Source organism: Mauremys reevesii, linkage group 1, assembly GCF_016161935.1.
Source record: "Mauremys reevesii isolate NIE-2019 linkage group 1, ASM1616193v1, whole genome shotgun sequence".
Classification (NCBI taxonomy): domain Eukaryota; kingdom Metazoa; phylum Chordata; order Testudines; family Geoemydidae; genus Mauremys; species Mauremys reevesii.
Window position 1 is genome coordinate 15,848,035 of NC_052623.1, and position 14,512 is coordinate 15,862,546.

A 14,512-nucleotide genomic window follows, 5' to 3' on the forward strand; every position below is an offset into this window, starting at 1 on the left:
GGATATTAAGTGGAGTCCCACAGGAATCTGTCCAGGGTCCAATTTACTCAATATCTCCATAAATGATTTGTATAATGGCATGAAGAATACACTTATAAGTCTGCAGATGATACCAAGCTGGGAGGGGTTGCAAGCTCTTTAGAAGACAGGATTAGAATTCAAAATGATTTTGACAAACTGGTAAAATGGTCTGAAATAAATGCGATGAAATTCAGTAAGGATAAATGCAAAGTACTACACTTAGGAAGGAATAATCAATTGCACAAATACATAGTGGGAAATAACTGCCTAGGCATGAGTACTGCAGAAAAGGATCTGGCTGTTAGCATGAGTCACACAGTCCTTCCTGTTTTAATTTCAAATTTACTTCTCCGGGGAAGCTCAGCAAAAACACAGCATCTAGTTCATCAATTAAATTCCTGGGCTTTATCCCATTTATGCTATGACCCCTTTACACTGCTCTGGCATTATATTGGGGACTTTAAGTGGGAGTAAATTACACCTGCACCCACTTTAAAGCATTGTAACACCACCAGAATGGTGTAAAGGGGGTTAGTGTACAGGAAAATTAAATCCCTTTTGTTTTTTTTGCCCTGTTTTGTATGTCATTTGATCATTAAGACAAAGAAATCAAGAAGGCCAAGATCAGTGTCAGAATGCAATGTATACGGAAAGACATGTATACTTAAAGACACAGCAGCTCATTTTTACAAAAGCAAGAAATATGTTTCAAATGCCAGGAGTACAGTTTGTTACACATATTTAATTGCTGAAAGGAAGATGGAACATGCAAGTTGGATTTATAGTAACACCATGAAAGCACCAAAGAATATTCACATTTCTACAGGTAAGTGAGGCACTGGGAGCCCTTTATCCCATAGATTCCTCATGGGAAGTTAGGGTGCACTGGAACACTTCTTCAAAAGCGTCCAGAAAAGGCTCAGTGATTTCATCAACTGTGACATGTCTCTGGAGTTCTTCGCTCAGGGACGTGACACCCGTCCCTTCGAGTCCACAAGGAACAATGTGATCAAACCACGTGAGGTCTGTGCAGCAGTTCAGCGCCAGACCATGAGAGGTTACATGCCTTCCACAATGGACACCTGAAAAGCAAAACATACATGTTGCCTAGTTCAGTGCTATGTACCACACACCACCCCTCCCCCAAAGTCATCTTAAATGTCAGATTCCAAGGTCAGAAAGGACCATCGTGAACATTTAGCCTGACCTGTATAACAGGAGTTATAGAACTTCCCCCAAATAACCTCCAGATCAGATCTTTCAGAAAAACATCCAATCCTGATTTAAAAATTACCAATGATGGACAATCCACTACAGCCCTTGGCAAGTTGTTCCAATGGTTAAATGTCCCCTTCACACTAAGAATCCTATCCACCTTACCACATGGTGATGAAGCAACAGTGCTGTGGTGCTTAGCAGCAGCAAGGGTGCTGAGACCACACCAATCACATTCACCAATACGGTCTCAATGTTTCCCTGTACTCCCCCACCATCTGTTATCTCATCTTACACTTCAACTGTAAATTCTTTGAGGGCAGAGACCTGCCTGTCTGTACTGTATTTGTGATTGGGGTTCCCAGACCCTATTATAATACAAATAGTAAAGAACAATAAGTAAGCTAGCCCAGGGTTCATTGTTATTGCAGAGACATGCATGCATGGTGTGCAGTCCCTCATGAGGAAGCGAAATACTTGTAAATATCTGCTTGTTAATGGGGCAAATCCTGCCTATTAGCAGGATTGGCTCTGGTAGCGAACGAGGACAAAGGACAGCATGATGTGCATGTTCACAGTCATACATAGTAGATCCCTGATTTTCCTGCTTTGCACTGCACAACAGGAGAGCTGGGACTCTACACTACTGTGACCACTGTTTTTAGAGAATCACAGACTTTTCAGTAGCAAAAAATGTCCAGGAATTAAGGCCCATGTCCTTAAAGATTTACACACGTGCACAATTTTAGTCAGAGAAGTAATCCAATGAGATTACACACGAGTAATGGTACAGATGTGCATAAATCTTTCCAGGACTGAGGCATAAAAATGTAGTTCCTAGTGATTTACAAGTAACCCCTAAAATTATCAGAATTGAGATTAGCGTGCTGGGGTGGGGGCGGGGAGCAGTGGAGGAATCACTATTATTTCAGTATGTGGACTGCCTTTAGCCACACTCCATGTATAATCAGTTCACTCTACCTGCTATTTTCCATGGATCTTTCACACAGCAGCACATGAAAGGAGAAGCAGTTTAATAAAGGCTACATTACGGCCTTGTCTCTGCTAGAAAAGGATCTGCCAATGTAACTATACCAGCAAACCATTTTAGAGGAGGTGCCGTTTATACCAGGAAGAGTGCACTTGCTGGTATAACTTATACCAGTTCCCTAAATGAAATAAACTATATCAGCAAAAGCATAGTTTTGCTTGTATAACTGCAACTTCACTTGTGCTTTTGCCACCACCACAAGGTCAGTTATGGGGTGTGATTTTTCCATGCTTGATGACATAGCTAGATTGGCAAACACTGGGTAGACCAGGCCTACGCTAGGAGCTATACTGTCAAAAACCTCTAGTGTGGACATATTTATATTGGTATAAAAGTGCTTATTGGATTTCCCTGACCGGGATCAACGATACCAGTATAAACACAGTTATAACTGTGTCTACACTACCGCATATCTACGTTAGTAAAAATCACACCCCAAACCAACACAGCAATGCCAGTATGACTCATTGGCGCAGACCAGGTGAGGAAGAAAAGCATGGCCCTGATCCTGCACTGAAAACCACATAGGTGGATCCCTGCATCCGTACTGAACCCCACTAGTGTCTGTGGGGTTACTGCAGCATCGGGGCTTGTGATCATAAAATCACAAACACTGGTGGGGCACTTGGGCAGGTGCAAAACCTAAAACTACTCTTACCTCACTCAAGGCCGCTCTGGCCCATCTCCTGCCAACTTCCCAGGAGCTCCCCAAGTCTCCACTTATCCCCTAATCCTCTACCTCTCTGCTGCCCCCAAAGACCTCCTCACCCCTCCTGCTTTCTCCTCAGGGACCCCCTGAGCCCCCACATCCCCCAACTGCTACTCCCTTTTCCCCTGCACCCCTCTTCCTGCCTCATCCCCAAGGACCCTGAGCCCTCCACATAACCCAACCCCCACCTCACCCCCACTCCTCTTCCTACCTCCTCCCCAGGGACCCCAAGCCCCCCACATCCCCCAACCCTCTCCTGCCCCCATTTCACCCCACCCCTCTTCCTGCCTCCTCCCCAGGGACCCCAAGCCCCACATCCCCAACCCTCCCTGCCCCCATTTCACCCCCACTCCTCTTCCTGCCTCCTCCCCAGGGACCCCAAGCCCCCCATCCCCAACCCTCTCCTGCCCCCATTTCACCCCACCCCTCTTCCTGTCTCCTTCCCAGGGACCCTGAGCCCCACCCAACACCTCTCCTGCCCCCATTTCACCCCTCTTCCTGCCTCCTCCCCAGGGACCCTGGGCCCCCTCACCCCAACTCTCTCCTGCCCCATTTCGCCCCTCTTCCCGCTCCTCCCCAGGGACCCCTCACTCCCCGCCGCGCTGTGCCCCCCATGCGCCCCGCACTCACCCACGGCGCAGAGCTTGCGGCCCCGCAGCCACACGCCGGTGTAGGGCGGCGGCAGGGCGCGCGCGGCGGGCAGGCCCAGGCGGCGGCAGAGGCCCAGCGCCGCGGCCTCCAGCGCCCCCACGTAGGCGCGCAGCGAGAGGCCGAGGCGCCGCAGGTCCAGCACCGGGTAGGCCAGCAGCTGGCCCGGGCCGTGGAAGGTGAGCAGCCCGCCGCGCGCCGCCCGCCGGAACTCGGCGCCCCGCGCCCGCAGCCGCCGCTCCTCGCCCGCCGGGTCCGGGCCGCCCCGCAGCCCGCGCGTGTACACGGGCCCCGCCGGCTCGGAGAGCAGCAGCCAGCCCGCCGCGCCCGGCCCCGGCTCCGGCCCCGGCTCCGCCGCCCGCTGCCGCCCCACGCAGCGCTCCTGCGCCGCCAGCGACTCCGCGTAGGGCAGCCGGCCCAGCCGCAGCAGCCGCACCGCCGGCCGGGCCCGCATCGCCCCGCCGCTGCCCGCCGGCTGGGGGCGCGCGGGGAGGGGTCCCGGCGGGGGCGACTCGAGGCGGGGCTGGGAGGGGGTCGGGGGCAGAGGTAGCACTGGGGTGAAGGCGGGGCAGGCGGGGTGGGGCAGGGTCAGAGGCGCGGGGAGGCAGGGTGGGAGGCTCAGGGGTGGGGTAGGGGAGGCAGGGTGGGGTAGGGCTCAGAGACAGGGAAGGCAGGGTGGGGTAGGGCTCAGAGGTGGGGCAGGGCTCAGAGGCGCGGGAAGGCAGGGTGGGGTAGGGCTCAGGGGTGGGGAAGGGGAAGGCAGGGTGGGGTAGGGCTCAGAGACAGGGTAAGGCAGGGTGGGGTATGGGTCAGAGGTGGGGTAGGAGAGGCGGGGTGGGTAGGGCTCTGCAGCAAGGGGGGGGAAGGCAGGGTGGGGTAGGGGTCAGAGGTGCGGGGGAAGGCAGGGTGGGGTAGGGCTCAGAGACAGGGGGAAGGCAGGGTGGGGTAGGGGTCAGAGGTGGGGTAGGAGAGGCGGGGTGGGTAGGGCTCTGCAGCAAGGGGCGGAAGGCAGGGTGGGGTAGGGGTCAGAGGCAGGGTGGGGTAGGGGTCAGGCAGGGGTCAGGGGGAAGGTAGGGTGAGATAGACCCAGATATAACTTTGGCAAGTGACCCTCATTCCATGCTGCAGAGGAAGGTAAAAAAAAAAAAAAACAAGGTCACTGCGAGACTGATCTGTGGAAAAATTCCTTCCCTATCCCACCTATGGCAATCAGTCCCTGAACATGTGAGCAAGAATAGCACCTGAGAGAGCCTGCTTGGTGCTGCCCGCCTCAGAGCTCTGGCCCTCCTTATCGAGTGTCCATTTCTAGCCCAGGCCATCTCGGATGCTTCAGAGGAAGGAGACAAAAACAAATAAACAAAACAATAAAAAACCCCAAAAACAGAATACATTGGGTGGGTTGAAAAATAATCCCTTTTTGATCCCTACAGGTGGCTGGCTGAAACCCTGATGAAGGAAACATAAACTGGAAGTGAGCCCCAGGGCTGCTGGGCCCTGCCCCTTACCATCAGAAGCAACCCTGTCATACAATTGCACTCATAAATTTGTCCAGCTCTCTCTTAAAACTCATGAAGTTCTTTGCCTCCACAACAACTACTGGGAGCGAACTGCCCTGGAGATTCTTATACAGTGCACAGCCCCTGTTCTGTGCTCCATTGCACATTAGAACAGTACAGAGAATGGCCAGAAAATCCTAAGAGCAACCCCAGCAGGCAAAACTTGTGGGTGCATGACACGTGTCAAGTTATCACTGTGCTAGCAGCACAGACTGCTGTTGGCACACTGCAGGGCCTGCGACTTGTGCAATTATATGCCCCATGAAATGTAGGTTTCATTTCAGGCAGAAGTAAGGAAAGGAGCTTCCCAGCCTGAGAAGGGGATATTCCCCACATGGCATTTAGTATAATTAGTTAATATGTTTTTTTAGAAGGCAGCAAAATATATTGTTTGAGTTTTTTCTTAAACAAAAATAAAACTGCAAGCAGCTCATCCCACAGCAACAACTCTACAGCAACACTCCAGTGTTCCCCTTACCCAGCATTCACAAGCAGGGTCCAGGAACATACCAACCTGTAATGAGTAACCCTACCATAATAAAACCAGAGCAAAACTCCCCAGCTCTCATGAGCAGCCGTATAATAAACCCATTTGTACAAAATGGACCTAAAGAATTTGAGTAACAAAACCAAGTCTAGAATTATGTTGTAGTTAAACTTACATGATTATTGTGACTCATAGAATGTTAGCGTTGGAAGGGACCTCAGGAGGCCATTTAGTCCTCAAAGCAGGACCAACACCAACTAAATCATCCCAGCCTCCTTTGTCAAGCTGGGCCTTAGAAACCTCTAAGGATGGAGATTCTACCACCTCCCGAGGTAACCCATTCCAGTGCTTCACCACCCTCCTTGTGAAATAGTCCTTGTTCTGTCATCTGCCACCACTGAGAACAATTGAGCTCCATCCTCTTTGTAATCCCCCTTCAGGTAGTTGAAGGCTATCAAATCCCTCCTCACTCTTCTCTTCTGCACACTAAACAAGCCCAGTTCCCTCAGCCTCTCCTCATAAGTCATGTGCCCCATCCTCCTGGTCATTTTCATTGCCCTCCACTGGACTCTCTCCAATTTGTCCACATCCTTTCTGTAGTGAGGGCCCCAAAACTGGACACAATACTCCAGATGTGGCCTCACCAGTGCCAAATAGAGGAGAATATTCACTTCCCTTGATCTGCTGGCAATGTTACTATTAATATAGACCAATAGGCCGTTAGCCTTCTTGGCAACAAGAGCACACTGCTGACTCATATCCAGCTTCTCATCCACTGTAATCCCCAGGTCCTTTTCTGCAGACTTGCTGCTTAGACAGTTGGTCCCCAGCCTGTAGCAGTGCATGGGATTCTTCCTTCCTAAGTGCAGGACTCTGTACTTGGCCTTGCTGAACCTCATCAGATTTCTTTTGTCCCAACCTCCAATTTGTCTAGGTCACTCTGGACCCTATCCCTACCCTCCAGCATATCTACCTCTCCCCCAGTTTAGTGTCATCTACGAACTTCCTGAGGGGGCAATCCATCCCATCATCCAGATCATTAATAAAGATGTTGAACAAAACCAGCCCCAGGTCTGACCCCTGGGGCACTCTGCTTGATACCGGCTGCCAACATGGAGCCGTTGATCATTACCCATTGAGCCCGACGATCTAGCCAGCTTTCTGTCCACCTTATAGTCCATGCATCCAATTCATACTTTTTTAACTTGCTGGCAAGAACACTGTGGGAGACGGTATCAGAAGCTTTGCTAAAGTCATGATATATCATGTCCACCACTTTCCCCATATCCTCAGAGCCAGTTATCTCATCATAGAAGGCAATCAGGTTGGTCAGGCATGACTTGCCTTTGGTGAATCCATGTTGACTGTTCCTGATCACCTTCCTCTCCTCCAAGTGCTTCAAAATGGTTTCCTTGAGGACCTGCTTCATGATTTTTCCAGTGACTGAGGTGAGGCTAACTGGCCTGTAGTTCCCTGGTTTCTCCTTCTTCTCTTTTTAAAAGAGGGATACTATATTTGCTTTTTTCCAGTAAGAGTAAATAAGAGTTTTAATTATAGTTTGTTTTAAAAATCAGGACTAAGATCCTGAGTGGGTTGAAATTAACCATGTCGGGCCTTTAGAGAATAATCAGATGATCCAGTCTTAGGTTTTAAGTACTATTCTATAAAATATTCAAATTTCACCGAACTGCTAAATGAGTCAGTCATTAAAAACAAAATAAAAAGGACCCAGTGAGCTCTTGTAAAGCTGTTGTTTCAAGTTATCAATTAGATTAATCATATAAAAGTTACAATTCATGCATTTAGTGTTTATAGAGCTATCAACTGCATTAGTAAACTCTTTATCACAAATCTTATTTTCTGGATATCTACTCTTTGTCATTCTAAACAAATTAGCTCTCACCTCAGCCAACAGCCTTTTTGCAAGTACTACAGTGTGGTTACTGTTGTCCTGGAGAAATTGCAAGAAAGGCAGAAGTGAATGATAAGAGGCACTTTCTTCTGTTTACCTACTCGTTTGTCGAAAAGGAGTAAAGATAACAAAGGTCTATAAGATTAGTGTAGCCTGGGAAAAAGCACCATCAAATAAACACGGTTGTACTGTGCCAGGTCACGCTCGACCACAGTTAGCCAGTTTCCTTAAACAACTGCACTGGCTTGCCTCCATTCAGTTCAGGATCCAGTTTAGTTCAGCACTGCTCTCTTTATCGCCAGTTCCTGATCTCACTAATTGACTTCAGTGGAGTTATTCTGGATTTACACTACTGCAACTGAGGTTATAGCGCTTCACTGTAGATGCTATCTCCGTAAATGGGAAAAACCCTTCCCATCAGTGTAGGTAATCCACCTCCCCCAGAGGCGGTAGATAGATCAACAGAAGAATTCTTCCATCGACGTAGCGCTGTCTACACGATGACTTAGGTCAGCTTAACAACGCTGCTCAAGGTTGTGGATTTTTCACACCCCAAACCAGTGTAATTAAACTAAACTAAATTTCTAGTTTAGACCAGGCCTGAAATCAGAATCTGGCTTGCTGTGTCTGCCCTTAGCAGAAGATATTTGCATATTGTGCCAAGCTTGTGTGTGTGTGTGTCCGTATGTGTATCAAGTTATTTCCTTTTTTGTGATTAATCATCAAATTTTTGCTGGACATCAAAGCCGAATGCTCTTCCTTTTTGGCTTGCTATGGTGGTGCATGCGTAAGATCAGGAAAATGGTATGTAATAGGTCTGGGATCCTTTGTAAATAAGAAGCCAAGAATTAGCTTGGTCGTATACTTACACTATTTACTGTCAATATCCGGCTTTTGAAGCCGAGAGGATATGGAGAATTTGCATGGAACACAGCAATAGATGGTTTAATGTTTCTCCAGATAGAAGGGCATAATAATTTTTGTAAAGAGTGCATACAATGTTACATTTTTCCAGAACATGACTCACCATTCGGGGTAACTGCACCTGTATTTCTCCCCCTCCCCTGAGGTCCAGCAAGGGCACTCACTCTCAGCTTCCCCAGCTGTTGCCTGCGTCTCACTCCCATCTGAGCAGGGTATGGCTCTGCTGCACAGTCCTCTGCCTTCACTGCCGAGACTAAATCAACTTGCTTGTTTTCTCTTCAGATACAGACAACAGAGAGTTGTTGCAGATATAAGGTAAAAAGCACAACAGTGAAAACATTAAGAATGAGAATAGAATCTATATACATGCTAACATGCATTCTGGCAGGCCCTATCCTTCCAACCCTACACAGAGGATTGGGGCCTTCTGTGGAACAAAGGTCATATCTGATTGCTGGATCAGGAAGAAGGCCCTGAGTCCATTTAAACCCAGGTCATTTATCCAAAAGACTTCTCCTTGTCTCTTGGTCCCTGGAGAATCCAGTTTGAACTAAGATAGGCATATCTCTGAAGGGGGTGGCTTCAAAGGGTTGGTAAGGAGGAAGTTCATTAGCATCCCCCTCCTACTAGAGAAGATACATACAATGCCACAATAACACATACACAATTACATTTTGAATACAATATACAAAGGTATTTACCCTAATCCAGTAAAGTGTATCTTAATTCCAGAAAGTTTGTTCAGGATATTACAGGATCTTGTCAGTATGCCACAACAGAAGCACACAATGTAGCGCCTTCATCTGAGTGGCAAAAAGCACTTTACAAACAATCGTTCCTCTTGAAATCGCTATAATTGTTTTTTTATTAAAGTAGTGGAGTCCCATTGTGCTAGGCACTTTACAGGAAGTAGAAGTCCTTGCCCTGAGGAGCTCGCAATCAAATTCAAGACATGGATCCACAGAGTATATAACAGAGTAGGAAGGTATAACAAGTAGCAAGGAGCAGGAGAGGGAGGACAAGGGTCACAGCAATGAGAACAACCATTAATATAGGCCAGCTTTGTAAAGCAGGTATTATCCTCATTTTATACAGCTACTAAATGAGACACATCCAAAGGGTGAAATCCTGGCTCCATTGAGATCAATGACAGACCTTTCACTGACTTAAATGGGGCCAGAATTTCCCCAAAAGAGGCTGAGAGACTTATTCTTAAATCACAAGTTATCAGCTGAGCCACAAATCAGATCCAGCAGCCATGTTCTCAGCTGCACAGATTTATACCAGCTGAGGGTGTGGCCCCAGGGGTCCTCATCCTCGTTCCCATACTCTAACCAGTAGATGACACTCTCTGTTTTACAGCGTAGTTTTGATCTCTGCTTTGTGAATTATAATCCAGAATCCAAATCTCCTTTTAAGAACATCACCTCTGAGAAGTGTTGTGACTTCTTGACTCCCTGCACTCAAAGGGCCTGGCAGAGATTCCAATTGCTTCATCCGTCTCTTTATTGCTGTTTTTATTGTTTGTATTGCAGTAGCCCCAGACCTGGACTGGGCCCCATTGTGCTAGGTGCTGTACAAACACAGAACAGGAAAAGGATCCCTGCCTGAATGAGTTACAGTTGACGTTTATTTCCCCAACCAGAGCATCTTCATCTTTTTTTCCTAGCATGTTGGTAGCATGAAAGGTTTTGTATTAATAACCTTGGACTGTGAGATTCCTTTAACACACCTTACAGCTCTGACCGTGTCCAGTTTCTCTCATGATTTCATACACTGTGGTGCACTTCCTGTCTCCAAACTCAGGAACTAGTTACAGTGATGGCCTGTGAAGTCTCAGCCGAATGGTGCTTCTCTGTGAAGGACCCCATCTCCATTCATGGAGATACTGAAGATGCTGACAGCTAGTTCCAAACATTGCTTTGAAAAATCATATTTTTCTCTCTAGATTTATGCCCAGCTCCACAAAGGTTAAATACCTTTGTGGATTAGTGCTTAGCAAATATTTAACTACCTACGGCAATTAGAAATAACCATCCGGACTGAAAGCATAAACCATCTTAAGGATCCTGGTGAGTTGTGATTAGAGCCAAAAACATTCTGGCTTCCCTTGTACAGCATATTCATTGACCCAAAAATACATTCCTGAGGCTGTGACGGAAGCAAAGAAACACAAGGATATCCACATTTAAGGCTGACCTCCAGTCCACACCCACAGCAGGGTGTATTAAGGAAGTAGTTAAGGAAATTCCCTGCTGTGGCTGGGGATTGGAGGTCAGCCTGTGGAGTGAATTTCCTTATTTTTCTTTCCTGCCATCACCACCACAGCAGACTTTTGATTCAATTAGGGCCCAATCCGGCAAGCTGCTGAGCTGCCTTAAATCACATTAAAGTCAATGGGCTCTGAGGACATTCAGCATCTCACAGGATCAGGCTTTTTGTGAATTTCATTCCGTGTGGGCATAAGGTTCACTGCCTTGGAGACTGAAGTCATCTCTTTATAGATGGATAAACTTCAAAGAACAAGCCACCCACCCCCTGCCCACAACCCTTCGATGTGCCTCGACAATGACCAAGAGTCACCTGCTGTGGAGTCAGAGGGGAATTCACTTTCCATATCCAAAAGCCGTCCAGGGTACTGATTAATGCTAACTGCGGTGGTGTTTTTGTGCTAGGTGCACCTGTCTGCATGGAACTAGAGTGAGACCTACCAAACTAATTTCCCATATGCCACACTGCAGACCAGAGTGAGGTTCAGATCCAATACCTGCAGGTGAAAGGCTCTGTATCCCATTACCAGTTCCCTGAGCCTCCCCTTCCCACACACATTTGCACTGATGACATGTAGCATATTTTTTAAAAATGACTTTTCCCAATGTAATTAACGAGGTCTATTCCAATCTTTGGGCTGGGGGTTTGTTATTATTACTTAATATTTTTATATAGCACCATAAGTGAGGATAGTGTTTTATAAAGAGAATAAATATAACCCCCATATTTCTCTGCACTTACTATCTCAGATCCTGATGCTTCCAAAGTAATGCACATTGGAAAACAATCCAACTATATATACAAAATGCTGGGATCTAAATTAGCTGTTATCATTCAAGAAAGCGCTCTTGGAGTCACTGTGAATAGTTCTCTGAAAACATCCACTCAATGTGCAGCGGCAGTGAAAAAAGCGAACAGAATGTTAGGAACCATTAGGAAAGGGACAGATAATAAGACAGAAAATATTATAATGTGACTATATAAATCCCTGGTAGGCCCACACCTTGAATACTGCATGCGGTTCTGGTTGCCACTTCCCAAAAATGATATATTAGAATTGGAAAAGATACAGAGAAGGAAAACAAAAATGATTAGGGGGTATGGAACAGTTTCCGCATGAGGAGACTGGGACTGTTCATCTTAGAACAGAGACGACTCGGGGATATGACAGAGGTCTATAAAATCATGAATGTTGTGAAGAAAGTGAATAGGGAAGTGTTATTTACCCCTTCACATAACACATGAACTAGGGGTCACCCAATGAAATTAATAGGCAACAGGTTTAAAACAGACAAAAGGAAGTACTTCTTCACACAACACACAGTCAACTGTGGAACTTGTTGCCAGGAGATGTTGTGAAGCCCAAAAGTATAACTGGGTTCAAAAAAGAATTAGAGAAGTTCCTGGAGGACAGGTCCATCAATGGCTATTAGCCAAGATGGTCAGGGATGCAACCTCATGCTCTGGGTGTCCCTAAATCTCTGACTGCCAGAGTCTGCGACTGCATGACAGGGAGTGGATCACTCAATAAATTGCCCTGTTTTGTTCACTCCTTCTGAAGCATCTGGCACGATCCATTGTCAGAAGACAGGATGCTGGGCTAGATGAGCCATAGGTCTGACCCAGTATGGCCATTCTTATGTTTCCCCCCATTGACTGTAATGCAGTCCAGTTGCAAGATCAGGTCTCAAAAGTGCAAGCATCTTCTCATGCCCTGCAAATGCTCTGCACTGTGGAGGCTGTTAAGTCCAGAGCTGGTGGTCTCCCTCTAAGGACAGACCCCTGTGTAAGTATTTCAGTTGTTCCCCTTCACTCAGAGCTCATGAAGTGGAATTCAGATAGGGAGCAGTTCAAAGTAGCCAGGTGTTCACTCACCTCTGTTTTAGATGCAGAATGTCTGGTCTGACTACAGTGTATCCGCTCTAGCAGCCAGATATCATTGTGGGCCTGGGCCAAAGCCCACTGAAGTCACGGGTGCATCGAGTTTAAGGCCACAAGGGACATTGTCAATGGGAGTCTCAATGGACCATCGATCAGGCCTTACTTTACCCTCTAGTGGTGGTAACCTTTCTCTGTCACAGCAAGTAACTGGTCTCTTGGCCACCTGACTCAACTATCTCAATATAATCAGACTTCTCCGAGCCAAGCTGCAAGCTGTCCTCAGATTATAAATCTCCAATGTACTTTTCCCATGACCGCAGTCTCAAGAGAGACAAGCACAGAAGGCTTTGAGGCAAGTTATTCAGCTAAGTGCTTACGTAATTCTAACACCCTGAATTAAGACTTACCCGCAACTAAGGAGGGTTCCTTACAGACTCCTCTTTTGTCAGCAACTGCCCCAAAGTTTTGGTGACTTTTTTTCTCTGCCTTTCACATCCCAGGGGAGTTAGCAGTTTGATCTGAAGCTTAGACTCTGTACAGTTGGCAATAAAACTGTGGAACGAGCACATGGCCCATACTAGGATTTTCACCAGCAGCTCTCAAAGTGCTTTACGAAGGAGGTGTGTGTCATTAACCCCATTTTCAGATGGAGAAACTGAGGCAAGGGGAGGGAAGTGCCTTGTCCAAAGTCACCCAGCAGCCCATAGGTAGAACCAGGAATAGAACTCTGCTCTCTTGTCTAGTGCTCCATCCACTAGGCCACACTGCTTTACTGATCATGATGCAGAGGCTCACATCTTACATTTTTATTAGGGTGTCAGTAGGATTATTGGCACAAGTAAGGTTTGCAAGGCTGGGTGCTACTGGCACAGTCATGTAACTGTGCATGTAAGTAACTTTACTTACACGAGTAGTGTCATGATAATCAGTGAGATGACTTCCATGAGTAAAGCGACACATGTGTGCATATGCAGGACCCATGTAGCTGTTATTTACATATCTATTTTCAATCCATTATTATTCGTTCTTATTATTTTATTTATCATTTGTATTACAGTAGGTCCAAGGAGCCCCAGTCATGGATCGGGACTCCGTTGCGCTAAGTGGTGTATAAACGCACAACACAAAGACAGTCCCTGCCCCAAGGAGCTGAAAATTTAAGTATAAGACAAACCACCAGATGGATACAGACAGGTGGGAGAGAACAAGGAAACAAGGGGACAATATTGATCGGCACGATGGGCAGTGGTATCTAATCCATATTACTCATCTAAGTATGTGTCTGAAGTGTCTGTCCCTGCATTGTGTAAGGCCTCGATCCTATACTGAGATCCATGTGAGAGCACCCAGCCCTTGCAAACCTTACTCGTGCCAATAATCCTACTGACACCCTAATAAAAAAGTAAGATGTGAGCCTCTGCATCATGATCAGTAGAGCAGTGTGGCCTAGTGGATGGAGCACTAGACAAGAAAGCAGAGTTTTATTCCTGGCTCTGCCTATGGGCTGCTGGGTGACTTTGGACAAGGCACTTCCCTCCCCTTGCCTCAGTTTCCCCATCTGAAAATGGGGATAATGACACACACCTCTTGTGCCTTCATGGAGTCAGTCCCATTTAGGGTGACCAGACAGCAAGAGTGAAAAATTGGGATGGGGGTGGGGGGTAATAGGAGCCTATATAAGAAAAATCCCCAAATATCAGGACTGTCCCTATAAAATCGGGACATCTGGTCACCCTAGTCCCATTGACGAGTGTAGCCCAATGCAGGACTGGAGCCCAAGCAGTGGCATGCACCAAGCTGGTTACTGTGTGCACAGAGGGTGAAATGTCCCCAGCCC

The 14,512-nt window shown here is 47.1% G+C and overlaps 1 protein-coding gene across 1 annotated transcript; it reads right to left on the bottom strand.

The window, feature by feature from the left end:
* Nucleotides 1–743: 743 nt before the first annotated feature.
* On the bottom strand, nt 744–4,113 carry LIPT2 (lipoyl(octanoyl) transferase 2). Its single transcript, XM_039515200.1, has 2 exons — nt 3,627–4,113; nt 744–1,103 (listed from the first exon to the last, which is right to left on the bottom strand). The coding sequence occupies exons 1-2, from the start codon at nt 4,096–4,098 to the stop codon at nt 871–873; spliced, it is 705 nt and encodes a 234-aa protein (XP_039371134.1). The 5' UTR covers nt 4,099–4,113; the 3' UTR covers nt 744–870.
* Between the last annotated feature and the right edge of the window lie 10,399 nt (nt 4,114–14,512).